Genomic DNA, 24,066 nt, shown 5'->3' on the forward strand with positions numbered 1-24,066 from the left:
CACGCACACGCACACACACGCACACGCACACGCACACACACACACACACACACACACACACACACACACACACACACACACACGCGCAGCCACTTTTCAACAAAATATCAGAATGTATTATTTAAAATAACTGTGATTGTACTCACCGTTAACATGAATGGTTTTCCGTTCCTCGTTATTGCTAAAAATCCAGGAAAACGATCGGAATGAAATTCAATTTGCCGGTCCAGAGGCGAAGTTACTGCTAGCTAGCCTGCACACGGCTAATAAGCCTCCACACTTGCTATCTGCAATCTACTTCTCGCAGAAGTATGTTGATGGTAACGATAACATGGGGCTTGTTAAAATGTCACTGACATTCGACTGTTTCATCGATGGTATTGTTTCATTGCAAATTAGAATCAGAACATTTTCTCTCCTCTAATGCTCCGGTGCATTCACGCTGAAGTGCACTAGTTGGGCTCATTTAAAGGGGCGTTTTCCGGTTTCAACATGACGGCCACTATCATCCAATCAAAATGGCGCTTTCGGCCATTCTAGGTCAGTGTCATCCAATCAAAATTGCGCTTTCCGCCAACTGCAGCCCCAACGGGAAATGATCAGAAAAAAAAAAAACACAATATGTATTTAGTTTTATCGGCGAGCCATATGCAATCATCAAAAGAGCCATATATGGCTCGCGAGCCATAGGTTCCCGACCCTGGTCTATGGGGTTTACAACAAGTACACTGTCTCAACAAGAATGCAAGATGCACTAACTATTTCTCGACAGTATTTGCAGAAAGGTGTTTGTTTATTTGCAGAGGACAAAGCATCTACCGTGTAAGTCAAGTCTTGCATTTGATAAACATTTCAAGAAAGCAAAACATGAGACAACCCTTCAATTGAAAGAGTGATTTCAAGGTTTTTTTCTACTTGAGAAGAGTCAGGAGCCTGAAGTGAAAACATTAAGTCCCCTGCCACTGCTCCAGCAATAAGTTGCGGCTGGCCTCTCAAACAGCTGCTACATATAAAACAGATCACTACAAAGTCAAATCTCATTCATTCTCTCTGGCCACCCCTTTCAATCCACATGACGATCTGAACCGTCTGCGTCATAAATACCTGCAGCAACATAATGGGCTGCAAATCCACTGCTCACCTTGGGCCTTGAACCGGTCTAAAGACGGATCAGCGAGCCGCCACCTCGGGGAGGCAATGCTCGGCTGTGTTCTTACTTCTAAGGGTAATTGCTGAGAGATCTGAGGTTAATCCACCATAAGACAAAATGGAGAAAAAAAGTGCAAGGTTTTTTTGGGGGTTGTTTTTGTTTTTTCTTTTTTTGTTGAAACCCAAATCAGTGTAAGATGGAGATACAGCAATGTCATACCAATGAGCATGCAACGCATGGGGCCCAATTCTCCCTTTGCGCTCGTTTCGAGCATTTTTGCCTGCGGGAAAAGATGCAAAGTGCGGAAGTGTGACCCCCGTCGTCCATAATAGTTTGACAATTTAGTCTATGAAATATAGCCTTGTGTCATCGGGTGTCCAATTGGAACAACAAGATTTCCTCTCGGCATATCAGCACAATGCAGCCATTGTGTTTGAATTCTTTTGTAGCTCACCAACCACACACAGCAAAGAAAATGCCAACGCCGTGAATGGGGAAAATATTCCTCGACTGACTAATGGGAAAGCTACAAAGAAGATTTGCGGCACGTGTGGCCCTCTGCAGATAATTACAACTCGGACAAATGTGCAAATGCAATGGCACGGAGGTGGGGGAGAAAAAAGCTCTCAAAAGAAAATGCGAGTCATTGCACAATTCGAAATTGGACGAGGTGTTGGGAATGCACAAGAGCTGAAATACTTCCAGGGTGCAGAGGAAATCTGGTGGGAATCAAATTTAATGGGTCTTATTATTGTGATTGGCTTACACTAGCAAAGACTCCCTTTTTTCCTCCTTTTCATGTCGACCGACACGTGTGTATTTATGATAGCAATATGATTTCGGTAATTCCTTTAGTCTTGACGACTCAGGAGAACTGACACAATGGGCGAGATGATGTGCCTTCTCTTTTAGGATGATCCCCTCAGACCTTTTAAGTTAAAAGCCTATAAGGTGGGGCAATTCCGAAAAAAATGATGTAGCTCAAAAATTAGACCGGATTGAACATTTGTTCTGCATGGGGAAAAAAAACGATTTCCAGAATTTCGACTCCTTGGCATCATTTGCCGTGTTGGTCAAAGCTCGCCAAATCTATTGACATTGGGACAAAATGTCATCGTACACATTGCATGGCGAGATTTGTCACTGGCGCGGCTATCACCCGAATGTCCAACGTTGGTTCATAATTTCTTAGAGAGGCTAAAAACAAATTGCTGTACTTGAAAATTTTGAATAACATTTGGTCAAAGTGAAGAAACAACCCACATTCAAAAGCATTTTCACATACGGAATGCGATACGGTAGCTCTTTTGACCCCTCCAGGGTGTTAAAATTAACTTATTTCCAACAACCATTTCGTGCAGGGGTGTCAAAATCCGGTCCTTGAGGGCCGGCGTCCTACATGTTTTCCAAGTCACCCTGTTGCAACGCACCTGATTCAATGGACACACCTGATTCTAATGATCAGATCATCAGCAAGCTCTGCGGAAGTCTGACATGAGCCAGTTCCCTTGAATCAGGTGCCGTGCAATAGGGAGACATGGAAAACATATAGGACAGCGGCACTCGAGGACCAGAGTTTGACATCCCTGATTTAGTGGATATAATCTGCTTCGTCGTGTCCCACCCCCTTCCAAAGTATCGCTGAGAATGAGAATTGATTGAGAATTTAATTGTTTAACAGAATAATGGAATCAAAATTATCAAAATTTTTAAAAATTGATATGTTCCATTTCTACCTAGGAAAATTGTATAAAGTCCCCAAACTTTGATTTGAATTCACGTAAAGCTCGTTTGTGCAGTGCTTTTGATTTGTTAAAAAAATGCAACGAAGAAAAGTTACAGTGATTAAGATGCATTACTGCCTAACTACTATAATTCTAAAAGCAACACATCACTACATCACCGAATCTCGCTCTGTTCGTGCCTCTTGATGGGAAGGCAGCCAAACTTAAAGCGTCCCAAACGTGTTGTGGGCGTTTCCAAATGCAGAGACACATTACACGTTATTTGCCACTCGGGGTGTTCCATTGTGTAGCAAGGAGACGAGAGGGACCCGATGTGAAAAAAGAGCAACTCAACCGAATTGCCCTTGTGAATCAGTGTCACAAGAAATATTCAGTGCACACAAATCTGGGAGTATATGCGGTAAAAATAAGTAACTTTATGAATTTTTATTTGAAGATTATAGCTTTAAGATTCCTACACCCGCATACACATTTTAACCAGAGGAGGCTTTGGTTGGTTTTGGATTTTCTGATATCCCTGTAGCCTCTCATATCCCATCACTTGAGGAAAAAAAAATGTTTGTGTTTATATGCTTGCAAAGATGGAATGACAAGGGAAAGAAAGAACAAGAAAGACACCACTTGTTATCCCAGACAAAAGAAAATGAGGTAAAGGGTGGATGTCCTATCAGACGAACAAAAGGACTAAAGATGAAGACCAATGAAATGTTTTGATAGGAGAAATGAGATATTAAATGGCTAAGAGGTAACTTTCTGCAGGAAAAAACATGTTTCGGGGTAATTAGTCATTTGTGTTACTTCCAGTGTAGTTTCTGCCCTTTTATCATGCTGCGTCTGGTTGTTTTTTATTGTTAGCCAGTTAATCTGCAGTTCACAAACATGATAGTAAAGTTGTACTTTGAATGTGACTCTTTTAATGTTTATAACTTTCACCACTCGGTATAAAGCAAGCGTGAGCCCCTGTCGGAGCTTAGCATTGTCACATTTGCAGCGAGGATCATTCACCTGGCTGCTTTCCATCATGGAGCAAGATCTGTGAAAATTATATGGGATGGCATGTCAGGATTTTTATCACATATTGCTCCCTCTGTGCACAATTATGCGGCACTTGGAGTAAAAAACAGAGGTCTGACAAATATGAATCAACACAAAGTGCCTGAATGCACCATTCAGTGCAAATTGACTGAGGGCCTTACATGCATGACAACAAAGAAAGAAGAATGAAAGGGATGTGTGTGTGTAACGAGGAGGGCAATATCTTTCCTCGGCAGAATTCATCCATTTTCCGTGACACTCATGGTCATAAATCAATGCTGAGCAGGCAGATCGCAACAGGAAGAGTACTTACGGTCCCTACCCAAGCCTTCATTCATTCCCAAAACATCGGTGGTGCCTTCAATATTGGAGGAGGAGATGCAAGACAGCACTTCCATTGTGGTTTGTGCAGCATTTTGCCAATAAGCAAGCAACAACCTCAAATTGAAACAAAATACAACCCCTTGAAAAAAGAAAACCTTAATGGCATTTCAGCCGACTTAAAACGTCCCATCCTCGATGACCTTCCATGGCTAATGGCTGACTACTTGGGGCACGTTTCATTTTGATCTGCCATGCCATATACTGTGTGTGTGTGTGTGTGTATATATATATATATATATATATATATATATATATATATATATATATATATATATAGGGAAGGGAAAGTCATTTCTAATGTAAATAACTAAAAATCTGTAACTACAAATCTGTATCAAGGTTGCAGAAAACCTTTCACTGCACTGATGTAATAACAACATGTTGACAGTTACGGTATGCACTGTTTCCCCCATTAGGCCATTTCACAAATCAAGCGCATAATGTGTCGTATCGCTCAAGACTCTTTAAACTAATGCTGACAAGCTCAAGGCTTCACAGAAACAGACATTAATAGAGGCCGCTGGTGTCTGCAACAAAAACATGAAGACCTACATAAAGATTTTGTGGGGGCTTTAAAGTACATTAGGCGCAGAGCAACTAAAGACGTGATGTCTGGCATGTGTTTGCGTGTAGGAGGTCGACTAAGCAGGTTTTATTTCAACGACAATAAGAGGTAAAGACAAATTTACAAGACAATAACCATGACAACTTAATTATTTAGGAGCAGTTTGTAGTGTACAAATATGGGCTATTCAAGGAGGTGATAGAATACCAGTGACAATAATTCCGGTGGCTAACTAGCGAAAAAAAAACTGTAGCAAAATTCTTCACTCAGTAATCCATCTAATCTTGTGGTGAAATGACGGAGGGGCAGGTACGAAATTAAAATACTCATAGCTACAATAGTCATCAAACGGTGCTCAAATGCATTACAATTACATAACTTATCTCTTTGCAATTGTCCCCACTGTGGGACAATTAAAGGCTTTCTGATTCTGACTTATTCAGAATGTAGCCATGGGTCGATGGATGCTAACCTAGCGTTGCCATAGGGTCGACATTGTTAAAATATTCACTAAGTGCTTGTCCCACAGACCTCAAATGCATGACATCTATTTTAATGTGGAATACGTTTTGACGCCATTGGTTTTGTATGTAGCCACGGATGCCAAAAAAAGCTGTAGCAGTCTACAACTTTGCACACTCACACAATATCAGGTGAAGTAGTCAGACATTCGACCTTTGAGGTACCAGAGTTTTTTCAGCACCTAGCCACTGATGAATGGAGGGGTCCTAAGCTAATGAAGCTGACCATCTTGAGTTGTAAATTTGCTATGCGGCTGCCTGAGAGAACAGAGAAGCCCCCGTTTTTTGTTGTTGTTTTTTTTCTCACCAGTCGATGGGAACAGAATGTGATTTACTAGCTTAATGCTTGCAGCCCTTCACCATACTGCCAGCATTTCAGCCTTCCTGCAGCAGCTCTGAAGGAAAATTAAGACCAAGGGAAGAGACTAAAATAACACAGCGGCTAAATATAGCCCAAAAAAAGTCATTTTGAAGTCACAGCATTCTCACCATAGCCACTATTTATTCCATCTGCAATATATTGTGAAGTGGTGAGATAAATTGAATTGGTTTGTGGATAAACAGTAACCAATACTATGAAATTAATGTAGCACCAAGGTTCCCTTTTCACTGGAAAATATATGAGCAAAATATTGTGGCAGTCGCTCCTCAAGAAGGACATGGACTTTTGAACATGACAGACCACTGAAAAGCAGGCAGATGTAAAATAGCTTATCGTTGCTAGACACAATGAGAATGGATTGAAGTTCCCCTGGAAGGATTATAATGATTATTATAAAATATAATTATGTATAGATTTTTTGAAAGGTCAAAAATTAAAAGGCCAAAAACCCTTCCAATGAAAATGTGACATCAATTTCTTAGTCTAATCATGTTTTTGTTGTCTTTTAGACTCGTAACATTGCACTCAACATAGTTGTGGCCAAAGGGACAGATGGAAGTTTCGCAAACACAGCATATGTGATGTCATTTTGGTCCAACAGCTCAGTACAATAAAATGTATGAGAAGGACACTGGAATGGTAAATGATAAATACACTTTCCCCCACTTCGATGACAACCAAGAAAGACAATGATACACATAAAAAAATCCAGTGCAGTTAGCTGCACACCTAACGCCACAGCAGTTTGACTATGAAAGACATGCGCTGTTATTTGCATAACCCTTGCACACAAAAAAACAACTATCACCTATGAACAAGCATTAAGAACAAAAAAATTGTCATTTCCCTTGAATCAAAACTGTTGTTCGACAGCAGAGTGACCTCACTACAAGACCCTCGATTACGATCAACCCAGTGAGTCTTTACACTACAAATTAACTTAAAAGGCAGAACATTTCCACAACCTGTCAACCGACCAGTGGGGTGCCATTTTTATCTATTCCCTCCTCTCTGTGTGCATGTGTCTGTGCATTTACTTATTGCCTGACAGTGATGTAAAACTTTCGCTAAGCATCTTATTGAGTGGAAGTAACACTAGCCACTGTGTGCGGCGTACATGTGCGCGTGGACGTCTATTGGCGTGAGAGTAAAATATCAATTTCATGCATATTTGCAAGACCAAATTGCATCCCTTGATTGGGGCACAGAGGGGGCGAGGGTGTCCATGAAATGTAATCGTATTCCAGCTACATGTCGAGAGCAGCATTGAGGATAAAAAAACTAAATAAAATAGAGTTTGGAACTTAGCGTCTGCAGTGAGGCAAATCATTTTTCAATGGACCTGAAGTTGAGGGAAGAGCAAAACGTGTGTTGTCTTTGGTCTCAAAGAGCATGAGGACAATATGAAAAGGAAAAATTAAAAATAATGGTTATTTTCCAGAACTGACTTAAAATAATACACTTAATTGGTAATGTTATAAAAATGTATTGATAATTGACATGTCAGCTAAAAAAACAGATCTATGAAATATGTCATTTTGTGATTCTGCAGAAAAAAATTATATGTTTGGTTACTTTTTTTAATACATGGCAAACAAAAGGCCCTGCCAAACCCATTGCAGGGTCAAATGTGACGTTTTTTTTTTTTTCATGTACCAGTGAAATTCAAAATAAAATATAAAAGATAAAATTGTTAAAAAATACAGCTATGTCAGAGGGGGCGATCAGAGGCCTAAGCAGCATTGTGCCATTTCATTTTGGCGGTGATAATAATAATAATAACACTCCAACTTGAATACAGGGTAAAGTAAGTCTCGAAGAGGTTGACATTGGCTGTCAGGTTTTCAATCTCTGATTATTAAAACTTTTTTTATCTTCCGATTTTAACTTCATCTCTGTAACAAGTTTATAAAAATTCTATTATCGAATAAGATTCCCCCTTTTTTTCTTGCATTGTCAATATTGTTCTTGTAACTTCAAACAATGTGATTTTTCTACTAAATTTATTCAGAATCAGAATCAGAATCAGAATCATCTTTATTGCCAAGTATGTAGAACACACAAGGAATTTGTTTCCGGTAGAACACGCTGCACTAGTATCGTTGTCAAAAAAAAAACTGCTAAGTGGCACTATACAGTTCCATTTTGGCTACTGTTGAAAGAGTTCAAAGATTAAATTAATTATTATTAATTATTATTATTATTATTAATTATTAATTATTAAAGTAATACATAAATAAAAAACAATTAAAGAAATACATACATACATATATAACACAATTGATAAGTAGACAAATAAACACATAAATACATAAATAACACAAATGATGATGATGATATTACTCATAGATGATGATATTACTCATAGTCTCGTCAACCCATTCAAACGGCAGAGTACTGATGATGACTTATGACAATGATGGTTATAATTGAATATTTTTAACAGGGATACTATATTTCAAATTGTGTCCACTGGCAAAATGAACTTTTTGGACAACATTAAGAGGACAATGGGAGGTTGAGGTGAATCACAGCCGTGTGTTTAAATGTCAAAAATCAATGCTTCATTGATGCAAATGTTGACTCAGTAAGTGCATCCAGGTATCACCATCACCATCATCATGTGCCAATGTGGCAATATGTGCGTGTGTGTGTGTGTGGGGGGGGGGGTTCATCAGAAAATTGAATCTTACCCAGTGAGAAGTAAGGCAGAGCCGTATTGTCGAGATCATCCATTACGGAAATCCGGCCAGGTAGATCCGTCCTGACGAATAACAGAAGCCGCGATTCCCCTCCAGCGGTCCCCGCTGCTCCGCTGGAGGCTCCACCTCCACCTCCTCCGACCGAGCTCCCAGAGGCTCCCACGCCGGTAAAGCTGAACTCGTTCTCCCGGAGAACGGGGAGCGTGGACACGGTGACACTCTTGAGCTCGCACGGAGCCCCCGCGGCGTGTCCTTTTCCGCCGGGCGTCCCCTCATCTGCGCCGTCGGCTTTAGTTGGCGCGAGCCCCGCGAGGAGCACGCGGAAGAGCAGCATCAGCGGCGCGGTGCTTGCCATTTGGGCACCCTCCCCCCGAGTCCTCCTGCGCGCTTGTGCCGCTTCGACAGCGCCGTGCGGAGTGGTTGTGCGCTTATGAAAAGGGAGCAACCTGCCAGCCACAAGCTCGATTTGCTCAACGGCGATTCGTGGCCGTCCAAGAGGCGGCAGCACAGGTGAGCTGGAGACGGGGGCGGGTGGGTAATGAGGTGGCAGAATCCCAACCTCCAGCCGCCCACGTGTACGTCATTTGGGCTTGATTGTCACTCAACAATGGACAAGTGAGCGTTGCCTCTTTGCAATTTTTTTGCTGATGATACTAGTGCAGCGCGTTCGACCGGAAACAAATTCCTTGTGTGTTCTACATACTTGGCAATAAAGATGAGTCTGACTCTGATCTGATTCTGATTGCATTGTGAAAGCATGAGACCCTGACTGTTTTTTTTTTAATTTATAATAATGTAATATACATCCCAGATTATTAATGTATTTGTTAGTTTAATCGATGGTACAGCCCCTCAATGAGAGGTGCGGCACCTCAGGTGCCTGTGGGTTTCACACAATACACAATCCGGGTCTGGGGTGTTACATTCACACTCATACTACAACAGAAATAGATTTAAGCATAAAGAAAAATAGTTGTTTTAAGTTCATCCTGTCTAATTGATATCTAATTTAAAACAGATTCCTATCTTACAGTGTACTGTCGGTGTCCAAATACCTGACATGTTTCGGCGTCTATTTCCGCCTTCGTCACAGTGTCACGGATGTTGTTGTGACGCGCCATTTTCAGCTGGTGTTGCTGAAAATGCTGGTGGGGCGTGACCTGCCTATCAGATCTGACAGATAGGTCACGCCTCCATAGCAACACCAGCTGAAAATGGCGCGTCACAACAACTTCCGTGACACTCTGACGAAGGCGGAACTAGACGCCGAATCATGTCAGGTATTTGGGCATCGACAGTACACTGTCTGTAAGATAGGAATCTGTTTTAAATTATATAAAGAAAAAAGTTTGTTGATCATAATGACATTTTCTTTGCAGTAGCATTTTTTTGTTTATAAAATGTATATTATTTCACACACTGATTGCTGGCTCACAGCCACACACAGTGATCGGTTGCCACGGATGTTTTGCACAATCCGACTCATAGCTAATTAATTAAATTTACACCCAAAAGTGTGCACAGTTGACAATTTAAAGGTCAAATCAAATGAGTGAATAAGTGCATGTAAATTCACATTACATATTCCCTGCATATAGAATAACCCCTGTCACTGTTCATCACAAATAGAAACTTACAACTAATGCTTGGACTAAGAATAAAAATACATTTTCTCAGAAAATATAATAGATAACACAACTCAAAAACATATCAGCGTGTCCATAAGCAAAACCCAACTGTTTCAGTGAAGAAGGTTCAAACGGGAGCCAAAAGTAATTCACAGGCATAAGGTACACTTGTAATCAAATCCAAGGCAAGAGCTCTTTTCAAAACGTTTGTCTCTACAAGAAGGAAATGATCATTTGGATGAACTAGATCCTCAGTACCATATGACCGACACTATTGGATTAGCCCCTTGCCTGCTTTGGCCAAAAATGCTGAAAAACAATCAGTATCCATTCCACACGATGCGCAACAACTCAAAGTGACAAAAGAAAACACAAAAACAACAAAAAATGTAATGCTCGTGAGAGCACTTGCTGACTGACGGATGCATACTTGGGCGCCATCTTGGATTTCTTTTATTAAAATAATAATAATGATCATCATCATCCTTGACAGTAAATACAGGTATGAGACATCATTCAACCAACATGACTGTTCACATACGACTTTTTTTCACATGAAGACCTACTGTTGCAACCCGGAAAGTTTCACCTGAGAGATCTCAGTTGCAATTACAGAGTACAGTGAGTCCTCGGTTTACGAATACCTTATCTTACGAACTTTTCGGTTTACGAACGTCAAATTTATGAAAATTAAACCTTGGAATACGCACTACTTTTCGCGATACACACCCACCACGGCTGGCGGAGTGATCTTCGGATATGGCGGAGTGATCTTCGGATCTTCGGCGGAAGCACATGACCGAACCGCGCTCCAGCCGGCCCACCTTTCCACACACCCCTCTCTGAATTCACACATCAATTGCCTCCGAGGAGCTATTTGCAGATAATTTTGCTATTATGGGACCGAAAAACACCCCACCACAGGCTCGTGTTCAGCCGAAGAAGACACAAACAAAACTGTCGAGGAGAAGAAGGAGATAATTGAAAAACACGAACGAGGTGGGTGCTTGTGTGATTTAGTGGCCCAGGACGGCTATGCTAAGGCAACCATTGCTACCATCCTCCGCAACAGAGAAGCCATCAAAGGTGCGTCTGTTGCAAAAGGTGTTTCCGTGCTGTCAAAGCAATGGTCTCGGGCAATCGAATAAGTTGAAAAACTTCTGTTAATTTGGATGAACGAAAAGCAGCTATCCGGCGACAGCGTGAGCAAAGCAATTATATGCGAGAAAGCACGGCTAATTCACGCCGATATCGCCATGCAGCAACCTGGAAGTTCGGCGCTTATTGAGGATTTTAAAGCCAGCAACGGATGGTTCAAGAACATCTGAGGGCGAGAAGGAGGAGATGGCTGCAGCATCAAGTGCGCTCATCAAGGCAATATTGGAGGGCAGGCTTTTATCGAACAGTTCCATCCAGAAATGACTGTGGCTAAGAGAATCATCAACATGATGAACGATAATGTGATGCCTCAGCTTCGTGAGACCTTACAAGTCAGAAAGCAACAGGTGTAAATTAAGAGGTTTTTAATCAGCAAAAATGATGAGGAGTCTCCAAAGAAGCAAAGAAGAGAAGCCACACGAGGTTGAGTTACTAACAGTCCTTATGGAAGGTGACTCTCCTTCCATAAGCCATCAACGACCATCACAAAGGTAAATAAAACTTTATTTTACCGTACAGTTTATTTCTTTAAATACAGTCCCCATGCAATGTGCCTCTCTTTCCAAACAGCAATTCCCTCTGACCTCCGACCTCCAACCCCATTCTATCAAGCCATCAATGACCATCACAAAGGTAAATAAAACAACTGTATTTTATAGTACAGTTTATTCCTTTAATTACAGTCCTTATGGAATGTGACTCTCTTTCCAAACAGCAATTCCCTCTGACCTCCAACGCCATTCCATCAAGCCATCAATGACCATCACAAATGTAAATAAAGTGACTTTATTTCATTCATTACAATACAATAGCACATTTATTATACATCGAATAAGGTATGTTGTGTGTAGTTTTAAGGCTTATTTAGTTGAAAAGTATATTTTATGGAAACCTGGGAACGGATTATTCTCATTTTAATGGTTTCCTATGGTATTTTCTTTGGGGATACACACTTTTCGCCTGACAGACTCTGTCTGGGAACCAATTAAGTTCGTAAGCCAAGGTCTCACTGTATTCACTCAAGCGTGGAGTAATTCACTCTGACTGACTACGCCACTGAATGAGAATGAGAAGACAATCTATGTAAGCTCCATCGTCCCGACACTGTCGTCTCTGAACTATACGTTGGGATTTGCGACCATTTTAAAAGACAATTATAATTAATTAATGTTGTTGGAAGGTCTTATTTCAAAATATTGGTTTGTTTTCACAGCATAGCATCGATACGTTGGCTGCTCACAAGCAACCTCTTTTTTAAAAAATGTAGTTGTTCATCAAGTGTTCCAGTTCTTGTCTCAGGTGAAACAACTCCAAAGGCATCAGGAAAAATGTGTATGACAGAAAGCGCAGGCTGTTTCTTAAGCGTCTTTCACTCAATATACAGAATAATTGATGCAACAGCTACCCCCCACTGGGAAACAGTCAGAGTCACATTTCGAGTTCCTGCCTAGAGAGAGGGGCAAACAGACTCACAAGGGCATTCGTGGTACACAAATTCCTGTGATTAACTTGACAGCTACTGTGACACGCTTGATATTGAGCTGCTACAAACTCAAAGCGCACAACCACATGCTGCTTCATCTCGTCTAAAGATATTATGATTTTGACTGCCATTAAAATGGCTGTTCTCGTCATATTTCTGTAACAGTACCAAGAATAGCCCATGAGAGGCAGTAGGATGCCATAGAGCAGCCGGACTGGCAAAAGATACAAACCCGAGAAGATAGGTTTACTCTTCGCTCGTTGCTGAGGGAGAGGATTGTTAAACAAGAGGCAGCAGGTTGATGAGCAAAAGGTAGACACGAAAACTGAATGAGACACACATGGAAACTAAGACAAAATAGTATCTGACCAAAACCATATCAGCAAAACTCACATTAAGGAAAGCTCCAAAGCGGAGCGAGGAGGAAAAGCCACTTTGAACTCACCCCAAATGAAAATAATTGCTCTGAGAAATCCTGTAACAAATATTTGCTGACTTTAATCGCAAGGGAGGAAAAATACATGAATTAGTCTGCGGTGAAAATCCAATACTTAACTTACTCATTCACTGCCATTCACGAATTAATTTGAGAATTGAAAATATGACGTACAGCGCCATTCCCAAATTTGTTCGGGTTTTAGTTTTTCTTGCTGGGGTGCCGACAATGCGCAGGCCAGACCTCTGGCAATGTTTTTTTTTTCCCTTCCACAAGGGGGGCAGCATTTTCGTTTCGTCCATGTTAGCGCTTTGTTTCAGCTTCAGCTGTTGTTAAAGCGCTACAGGATATCAACCAATATGTATGCAATATGTATGCATTGCATTGTATTTTGGACAGCCGTCCTCATTTCAAGACTCCAGGCCAATATAATTTAGGAATTACTGTAACTCTTTTTTTCTGATGAAAGAAGAGAGTCTAAGGTGAATCTTTGTGTAATCCTAAAACTTAATATTCTGTGGCTCCTGGAATTCGAGTGACAATAACAAAAACCCTGGCACTGGAGTGGACAATTTTTTGCACATTGTCTGGTAGTGAATGAGTTAATAACTAAATAACTAAATAAATAAATAAATAAATAAATAAATAAATTACACATCTTAATGTGGGAAAGGGGGAAAGCCTCGGGACAAAAATAGTGGCAAAAGTCCAGTGCTTTGTATGTTAAAAAAATTCTGAAAATGTCGCATCCAAAAATAACTTGCAAACATCGTATTTAAAAAAAAACAAAGCCAAGCTTCTGAATTCGATGTATTTCATACCTGCAGAAAAACCTAACCGGTGACTGTAAAATGTCCTTGAGAGTTTTGAAAGGCACTTATAAATGAAATATATGACTGTATTTATATAACACAAGGAAAACAAATAAAACCTGAGCAGTGACATGATACTTATGAACGCTTCATAATGTGTGCATGAGCACATGTGCGGCAAAATTTACCCTGCGCAACCACCGCCTTGGGCTTGCTGAACGTGCCGCCTCTCAGATGTGCTCTGACGCCACAATGTTTAAAATGAATGCAGTAAAATGATGCAGTGTATAATGTCACTTATTTCTTGGCAAGGATCTCTCCTTTTCAGGAAAGTGCAACATAAATTGTTTGTCTTGTTTGAATAAACGAAGAGTGCAGCCAACAGTTTGAACGGTATAAAATACATGAAGTCCAAGATGACTGCCGTCGGTAAGTGCTCTCATGAGCTTTGTTTTTGTGTTGTCCTTGTGTTTTAAAAACTGGACTCTTGTACTGCGAATAGCACAGACACCTTATGTTGATGCAATACACCTACATATATCAAAATGCCCTTTCTTTGATACTTGCACTATTTTCACAGTTTTTTGCAACAATTTTTTCACAGTTACAAACGACTGCAGCTTTTTAACAGCATTCATGTGTTGGTGGGTAACCTTTGATATTTAATGCCCGTGATAATAATTCAGAAGCACCAGAAGACGATATCCTTAATTGAGCTCTTTATTGAATGCCAGAAAGATCAAGCACACAGCTACGGAACCATTTTTCCATGCTGAATGGGAAAGAAGGTTTAATACATGTAAAGTGGTTCCTATTCTTCTATACTCACTGAGCCACAACCTTTCTGCGGTTTTAGCTGGTTCCAACCTGATATGTGTGCCAGAGTGCAGTGAGGTCGGATGATGTCAACCCAGGAGGAAATGTCCCAGCGACACAATGGGCACCTATGTCATTATTTGTGCCAAAGAGACCTAATTTAACGGTCCGCATAATAATCAATGGGAGGAAACAGTTCGAATCTCATGTCTGCTTTACTTAGCTTCGCTTTTGACTCTTTTCCCTTCTCTGTATCTCCTGCGGCATGCATTTCATCCGTAAGGGGAAGGAAGACAGCCGGCTCAGAGTTAGAGATGAAAAAGGAAATACAGAGTTCACTGCGTTCTTGAATTGTTTTAAATGCTATTTTTGGTTTGATGAAGTCTTAAATGCAGTGGCGGGCCGTCCATGTCAGTCCTAGGACTTCAGTAGTACTACGTCTGAATCAATCAGCTGCGAGTGTGGTGTGATGTTACTATATGTCCACTAGAAAGTGCCGTTGTTCTACTGTTGTTATTCTACTTCATCCATTATGTGTTGACAAGACTGCTATTAAATCAACACAATAATATACAGTATTAGCTTATGCAGTTCGCTACAGTATGCTCTTCACTAGCAGCTAGTGATATCATGATTGGCTAGTGACTAGCCATTAATGTGACTCACCTTTCACAGTTTGTGAAAACTCTGACATGACATGGGTTGCCAATTCAAAGTCTGATTGGTTTAAGCAACAATTTCATCGACACTTATCATATGCTCCGGGGCCTGCAGAACTAATTGTGAACGTGTACAGGTAGATTTCTGACCCGGTAACAAATGATGGCTGAAATGTGATTGATTAAATGCTTAAATACGAAAACACACATCGGGAAGCAGCACAACAGGGGGAAAGCAATGAAAGAAAGCTGAAAGACATAAGAATTCATGGACAAAATAAAAATCACATTAGCCTGTAATTATTATATTTTTAGGCCAGCAGAGAAGGCCTTTCAGGACCTGATTGCCCACCACTGCTTAAATGTGTTTTAAAAACGAAATAATTCCTTCAAACTATGGCAAAGACAACAATAGATCTTAAAATGTTCAAATGTAGGTGTTATACTGATTGGGCCAGCGTTTCAGTGTAGATGTTTTGCTCCAGTTTCAAGAGGTTACAACAGAAATGCTTACGTTAATGTTGCCCTCTGCCAATAAAGCATGTGGTCAGCGTGTTTGCAGCTCTCGTCAATGCGATAAATCTCTCCCCCTTGACATTAATTTACCTTACGTGATATTCAAAACACTCCACTGATTCGCTAATGGAGCAACTAGCTTCAAAGATTAGCCTAAAGGGCAAAACTTTTGTTGCCTTTCCCGCTTAAAGGGGGGCAGGAAGTGCTGATGTGGACTCCCGTCTGGAAAGCGAATACCACAGTTTGGCTGATTGATTTCATTGAACAGTGTCTCTTTCGAATGGCCAAACAGCAACCAGACATCATCACGTGGGATCGATGGCTGTCGGCAAGCTCCAACTAAAACAAGAGAGCGCAATGGGGAAGAGCTGCATTTTTATTAGCTGACTGAGAGCCTTTTAAAAAGGTTCCGCGCTTGGTTATTTGAGATTTATAGCTGTGGAAATTGCTTTGACCCGAACGAGATGACGGTGGCGGCTTTCCAAATGTGCCCAAATTGAATTTGACGGACAACAATCTGCACCTGAGACAGAGATGTTAAACGGATTTTCAACAGTGCAATGACTGAAAGGGGATGACCTTTCCTTTCTGAAAAAAGTCTCATCGAGTGTCATCAAGTGAAAAACCATTTGCTAGCATTTCATGCTAGACAAACGCGACTGTTGTTTTGATGCCTGTTTACTTGTTTGCTAGATTATGATTTGTATACAGTGAATAAAAGCTTACAAACACAAAGACCTTCTGGATTTCAATTTGAAAAAAGCAAGCAGGAAGGAAATATTGAATTTATCTATAAATATACTGTATATGTATACAGTATATGAATGTATGTGAATCTTGATTAATAATGAATGTTATGTTAACATTCAACAAATGCTAATTACGTTTAAAATAAATTATTCAGTTACAGAAGTACACACACATTGTGTTTCAACGAGATACTGCTTATGTAACTCAATGACATTTTTTCTTAGATTACGTAAAAGCCAGTATATGAATATGTTGTTTTTTTTCTTGGGGGGGGGGGGGGGGGTGATTATTTCTTTGTTTCAAAGCAAGCCATAAAACAAAGCAGAACCTTAGGAACAAAACTAAGAAAAAAAGTCTCTCTCTCTCCCACACACACACACACACACAAAGTCACCCTCCACAAAAAAAGGAAGTGGAACTCCCAAACTGCTGATGAATAAATAAATTGTATTCTGTGCTGGGTTCAAGGCAGGTCAGGGCTTGTATTTGCACATTACAGGAGGCCAGAAACATGTTTATAACCGCCGCATTGGAGTCATGAAGCAGATTTACGGCACGGGGGTGTCATGGACTGTTGTCAGCCAAGGCCAAGGTTCTCGTCATTGATAGTGACTCTGAGTGATACAAGATCTACCTCTGGGTGACGCCCCTCCTTCCCCACCTCTCTGCTCACCCCATCTTCCGTCATCTTCTTGTCAAGCCAGGTTTAGTGTGCACATCCTGGCCCGCTGAGCAAACCATCCGTTAGTCCTGTCGGCGACAGAAGGTACCACCGGGACAGCCGGGCAAGGTCAGGTGTATACGGCCTTATTCTCATAACTCTGGCCTCGAACCTCGCCGTTCCGTCCAGAATCCACCCCATCGACCCTCTCACCACCTCACCTCTTTCCATCTGTCACCATCCAAGACAAGCGCAATATATTTCTCACTCGTCACCTCATTTCATTATGACGTTTAAGCTTGTAAGAAAAGGGTGATTGTGAAGCTATGGGGGTCAGTTAGGACAATCTCAATGACAACCTGGTCAAGGACAACCTGGTCACTCCCCAAATACAGTGTTTGATATTGAGTTCATGAAACCTTTTTTTCAACAGCAGTGCATGAAATGTTCCAAAAGTATGAATAAACATCTTGATTTCCTTTCGTCTTTTCCCTTCAGGGGTCGCCAAAGTGAATCATTGTCCTCCATCTAACCTTGTTTTGTACATCCTCTTCTCTCACACCAGCTACCTTCATGTCCTCTTTGACAGCATCCATAAACCTCCGCTTAGGCCTTCCTTTCGGTCTCCTGCCAGGGGCTCAGCATCTTTCTCCCAATATAGTCACTGTTTCTCCTCTGGACATGTCCAAACCATCTCAGTCTGGTCTCGCTGACTTCCTCTCCAAAACCTCTAATATGAGTTGTCCCTCTAATACTGTCTACTTATTCCTGATTCCATCCAACCTGGTCACTCCCCAAAGAAACCTCAACATCTCTGCTACCTCCAGCTCTGCTTCCTGTCTTCTCTTCAATTCTCTCCAGTCCAAACATCATGGCTGGTCTCATCACATCACGTGTGGTCTCACCACATCATGGCTGGTCTCACCACACTAAGTATTAACAAATATCTCGCTGGATTTGATACGTACAAGAGTCCTAAATCTTTCGCAGATGGCTGGGAAATACGCGTTGTATATCATGTTGATTGCTGATTGGTTTGTTCTCTGTAGCCCCAGTCAATGAAAGTACTTAACATGTTTTATGGTGGGTGGTAGTGGAATGTTTTTTTAAACCTGTATCTGTAAGCTGTTAATGGGTATGCAAAGGTCCATTTTATAGCAAAATCAAGCTTTGTGTTTCATCGTGTGTTACTTGGCCAAGTGTCAGGGTAAGAGTGACCTATAGGAGGGAGTAATTAAACAAACCAAAATATAAATAAATAACTGAAATGAGTCCTTTCGATCGCGGCGCAGATTGGAAAAATGTCTGTATCGCTTTCATCCGGTCACGGTGCACGCCCATCAAACCTCCCCTTTCATCGACCCCTTACAACCACTGCCTCATCAGCGCAACCCGAGCCCTAATTTGCAGCTCCATATGACACCGTCCTCCCACACACTGACCGTGGTAGAACGAAGGCCGACTAATTACACAGACACCGGGTGCAATTAAGGCAACTGATAATGCAGCAACTTAATAAGTTACCCGCACATGTATTTTCCCGTCGTAGCATCAGATAAACACAATCGGATGATTGCGAAAAGGTTGGAAGGAAGGTGGCTTCATTAACTTCTTTGGGAAAGATGTTATTAAAAGACTTCCATGAGCAAGTCAGGATTTAGGCGTCAAAATGTGTTTTTGCAGCGGTGCAAAGGAAGGAAAAAAACAGGCTCCTCTGTAATTAGTTTGAAGTATATATTTTTTCAGGCATCACTACCATAGTATTTGTTGAACTTTGGACATTTACTCGACACAATCGAAAAGAGATAATTATAGTTTCGACTTTTTACCTCTTTTTTTTTTTTGGGGGGGGGGGGGGGGGCTTTCCGCAGAAAGGCAGCAACTTGGATTCAGGTCTTGGCTGACATAGATCTTAGCAGGAATTTTTTTTTGGGTGGGTGGGGTCATTTCTAAACCATTGTTTGCCCATTGATGGTTGCAGGTGCGATTGTGAGCTTGTTTGTACCATATGTGCATTTAAACTGCAAAACTAAATGGTGTGGCGTTTACTCATTTTTTTAGTTGAGTGGTACTCGGTTCCCATTTTGGCTGTGTGGAGTTTGCATGTTCCCCACGGGCATATTATGCGCTTGATTTGTAAAATGGCCTAATGGGGAAAAAGTACATAGTGTAACTGTCAACATGTTGTCATTACATCAGTGCAGTGCAGATTTTTAGTTCTTCACATGAGACTTTCCCCGACCCAAAAAGATGCATACCCGTGAACATTTTAATTGTGGCTTTCATTAAAAAGCTATTTATTTCATATCACAACCACACATTATTCAGTTTATGGAAGACCGTTCACCAGAGTTTCAGCTATTTCTGTCAAATTTTAGTCAATGTATGGCTTCCCCAAGATGTGTTCCAAATGTCCACCATTTGCACAGCATGTTGCAAGCAAATCTGTCTTGTCTGACAAAGTTGTCAATCACTTTTACACACTCCTCTTTCGGGAGAAAACATTGCTGCATTGAGGGACTCAGTAGGACGTATCTTTTTAGGTCACCATAATATATATCGTAGTCGAGTGTTTAGCATGCCCCACTCCGGCCTCCCTGTGTGGGGTTTGCACGTTCTCCCTGGGCCTGTGTGGGTTTTCGCTGGGTCCTTAGGTTTCCTCCCACATTCCAAAAACATGCACGGAAGGCTGATTGACCACTCATAATTGTCCCTAGGTGTGAGTGTCCACAACCACAGGTGGCTGTTTGTGTCAGTGTGCCCTACAATTGGCTGGCAAACCGGTCCAGGGTGTCCCCCACCTACTGCCAGAAGACAGCTGGGTAAAGTGCCAGCATCCCCCCACGACGAAAAGATAAAGCAGTTCGGAAAATGAATGAATGAATTATGTAAATCATTCCTTGTATATTTTCCCTTGTGGGTAAGTAATGAATGTATCTATCATCTTATACACGGATGCTATTGCGGTGGATGGGAGCTGAGGGCTTTAGGGGTGGTGGTGGGGGGGGGGGTGATGTTCCACCTCATTGATTGGTCTCACTAACACCGTCCTAGTATTAGAAAGTCTACCTCCAGGTGACCCCATCCCCTGCTCATATCCCTCCCTCCATCATTCGGCTGAGATCTGCTGGGTCAGCCATCACCTGCTGACAGCCTGGGCAAAGCAAAGCAATATACTGCTTGGCCGCATTCAGGCCGACTGCACAAGCCCTCTTCAAGCACAGACAAGGGTTGTTTTCTTTATTTTTTTTCTTCTGCTGAATGAGACACAGCTACCAAATCTCTTGTCCATGCAGGGGCAGCCTTTTAACATTTTTCTTCGAAGTCACCAACAGGGGGCAACCTTGCTCTACAGTTTGAACCACCACTGCAGGCAGACTCGAGTGGAGTATTTTTACAGAGAGGAAGATTGCAGAACACAGGAGGAGGGAGTTCGGAGAGGGGGGGGGGGGGTGGCAAGTCTGAAGGAGCTACTGTAAAGTCATTTGGCATAAATCAAATGATTGAAGGCAGCTTCGTTGGAGGCCGCCAAATTGGATGTTGTGTCGAAAAATAATTAGGCAATCTGAAATGTCACAGCACATGTACTGTATTGACACAAATAATTCAGGTGCAGGTGGAATTGCAGAGGGACACTCTTGGACAGTTTGGCATCATGTACACTAAATCCCGTTTTACTCATATGCAGAAACAAACACTCAACACTGAATCCATAAATTGAAAGTCTATCCAAACCTGACATTCTGATTGTTTCCAGAATATAGGTAAACCAGAACAATCAACCAAAGTTTGAACCATCTTCAGAGGTGTCCATTTTTCTACCCTATATCATCTGAAAATGGCAGCTGTAAAATCTCATTTCAGCAAGTTGCTGAAATTTGGGCTAAACACAGAATCTCAATACCATGTTTAGACTTGTTGAGGTGTTTCGAATGTATTATTGTAAAGACAATTGTGGACTTAAATTGCCCCCAAAAGGGGGTCATGTAGTGTTATGAAAGATGTATTTTCTAATGGCTTGCAAATATATTTTTTTCAAGACGTCACATACACTTCAAAGAGAAAAAAAACAGCTATCACCACTGTTTGTAGCAAACAAGTCCATCCTTATTATTTGCCCGAGAGCGAGAGCAAATACAGGGTAAATGAAGTGAATGATGATCTTCTCAAACACAGCAGTTTCAGTGTTTAGGGTGTCATTCAACAAGATAAATTGCCACCTCAGGAAGCAGAACATCAGCCATAGTTTACATATCAAAAGATGAACTGATTAATAAATTGAAGGTCTGTTCAAATGACTGACTTTTCTGTTGCTCGCTTGGATTAATGGAAAAGACATGCTCTTTTGACGGTGAAGTTGACAGCACACCATAGGGGTGGCTTTTGCTAATAGGCTAGTCATTTTTTAAATGCTAAACTTGTCAAAAAAACTCAACCAAAATGTTCAACTCAACCTCAACCATTTTTTTAATAACTACATATGAGAAAATGCCTTCTCACTGGTGGTATGGTACTTGAGTTTCCTCCCACACTCTCCATTATTAGTGTTAAACTTTGAAGAAATGAAATGTACAAAATTGCACTTGAAGTACACGACAGATATAGAGTATAACTACAATCATTGTATGAAGACAATCTTGGGAAAAAATAGTGACAGGAGCCTCCAATTTACATTTTTCCATGAAAAACAGAGGTTGACACCAGAACATATTTCAAAAGATATGAATAAAAGCCATCATACGGCATTGACAATAGCTCGTACACGGCAGGAATAACTAATACTCAAAGAGTCAAGTGGGAAAGATTCAGAGGGGAGTGACTTGCTTTTGAAGATTGTCCCCCTGGACAATTTCTTTGAAAAGAAGATGACATTGGCAATACTGGACCATGTTCATCTCCCCTGGTGGAGGACACCAGCATGTACTGTTTTTATCTATTTGTGTAAAAAAAAAGGAAAAAAAGAAAAAAACACTCAGGTTCCTTCGCACCGTCACAATAGCCAAGGCTGATTTGCATATGAATGAGGCCTCATTGGAGAGGACAAAAACTGATTTTGCATTATAAAATCCACCGATCTGTGCTACTCTGTCACACACTGCGATAATAACATAATTCAATTGTGATAAATCCCTTTGTTGGGTGAGGGTCATTGATATGTGCAACTGGTTCAATACATGGCTGAAGTGTTGGGAATTTAGGGCAGGGTTTCCTTTGCTATTAGCGCAACAAAACATTTTTTTTGTGGGGAAGGGTGTGGATCACAACAGCATGAAAAAGAGATATTTTTATAATTAGAGCAGATTAATTTCAAATTAAAACTAAATGCATAGATTCATGGGCCCTTGCAATTTGTACTCTGTGGCAATAAAGTTTTCATAGAAATACAGAGAGAGAGAGAGAGAGAGAGAAAGAAAGGGAGAGAAAGAGAGAGAGGGAGAGAGAGAGATTATTTAACTCATTCACTGCCAGACGATGTGCAAAAATGAGTCCACTCCTGAGCCTGGGTTTTTGTCATTTTCACTCAAATTGCAGCACCCACAGATGATTGAGTTTTAGGACTGCATCAACATTCAATGCAGCGTAACAAAAATTAGACGTTCTTTTCTGATCAGGAAAAAAAAAGTTAATTCCTAAACTATATGGGACTGGAGTTATTTGAGTTTAAAAGGGGACGGTTCTACAAAAGGCAAATGCTACCCCCTTGTGGGAGGGAAATCATTGCCAGAGGTCTGACTAGTGCTTTATTGCCCCCCCCTTCCCCCTATGAAAAAGCAAAACACAAACAAATTTGGGAATGGTGCTACACGTCATGCTTTTCAATTTCCGAATAAATTCGGGAATGGCAGTGAACAAGTTAAGACTCATGTCACAATGCTATAGATTTAACAACAAAAAAGCAGTTTAGGAACCAAGGCAATTGATGTCTATTTCTTTCTTATTATCAGGGTAAAAAAAATATAAATAATTTGAAGATGCCATACATACATTTCAATGAAAATGGACAATCGATGAAAATAAATTTCAGGATGTAATTTTTTGAGCCAGAATTTTTTTTCTGTTATGTATTTTTTTAACCCATGACCTGCTGTAGGTATTCATAAATTTAAGTGTAAGGGGAGCTGATTTAATCTACTGTATGTCATTAATTTTCTTCATGCACCATCTTATATAAGGCAACAAATGGCTTTGAATTGTATGAGGAAAGACGTTCCATTTTCCATGACTCTCAACGCTAGTCCTGGTGGTCAAACTCGGTCACAGTTGTGAAGATTCATAGAGTCCAGTCCCGATCAATAGCTCTCTGGCAGATTGTGTCCAAACAATATGACACTTCGAATAGCAAAAAGGCCAAACGTGGAGGGTGGCAGCCCTTTGCCTTTGTTAAGATTGCCGATCCGATGGGGCAGGTATCGAGCGTGGGTGAGTTGACTTGAGAGCAGAGTATGAGTTTATTTATCATGGTCACAATAGGTCATGGATTAATATTTTCTCAAAGGAATACTGTCAGAGATAGGACAATGGTATTTATTTCCCTACGGCAGGTGTCTGATTCAAAAGAGATGGAAATAGTACTTATTTGATACATATGTTTAATTTTCTAACCTATTTAACTCATGAGTTGGATTTGAGGAACGACACTGGAAATTGATTTGTGAATTTCAT

The 24,066-nt window shown here is 41.0% G+C and overlaps 1 protein-coding gene across 5 annotated transcripts in view; it reads right to left on the minus strand.

Moving 5' to 3' along the window:
- The window catches only part of astn2 (astrotactin 2), a 287,375-nt gene that overhangs the window by 166,951 nt on the left and 96,358 nt on the right, over positions 1 to 24,066 (minus strand). For 3 of the 5 annotated variants that reach the window (XM_089020239.1, XM_089020240.1, XM_089020237.1), the window contains exon 1: positions 8,476 to 9,079. The exons of the other annotated variants lie outside the window; for them this stretch is intronic. In XM_089020239.1, coding sequence (XP_088876365.1) covers positions 8,476 to 8,839 — 364 coding nt within the window. In that variant the 5' untranslated portion in view covers positions 8,840 to 9,079. Of the gene's footprint in view, positions 1 to 8,475; positions 9,080 to 24,066 lie in introns of those variants that run through there. 5 annotated transcript variants of the gene reach the window in all.

This window comes from Hippocampus bargibanti, linkage group LG18, assembly GCF_051943395.1.
Source record: "Hippocampus bargibanti isolate YZ-2025 linkage group LG18, ASM5194339v1, whole genome shotgun sequence".
In the NCBI taxonomy this organism is placed as follows: Eukaryota; Metazoa; Chordata; class Actinopteri; order Syngnathiformes; family Syngnathidae; genus Hippocampus; species Hippocampus bargibanti.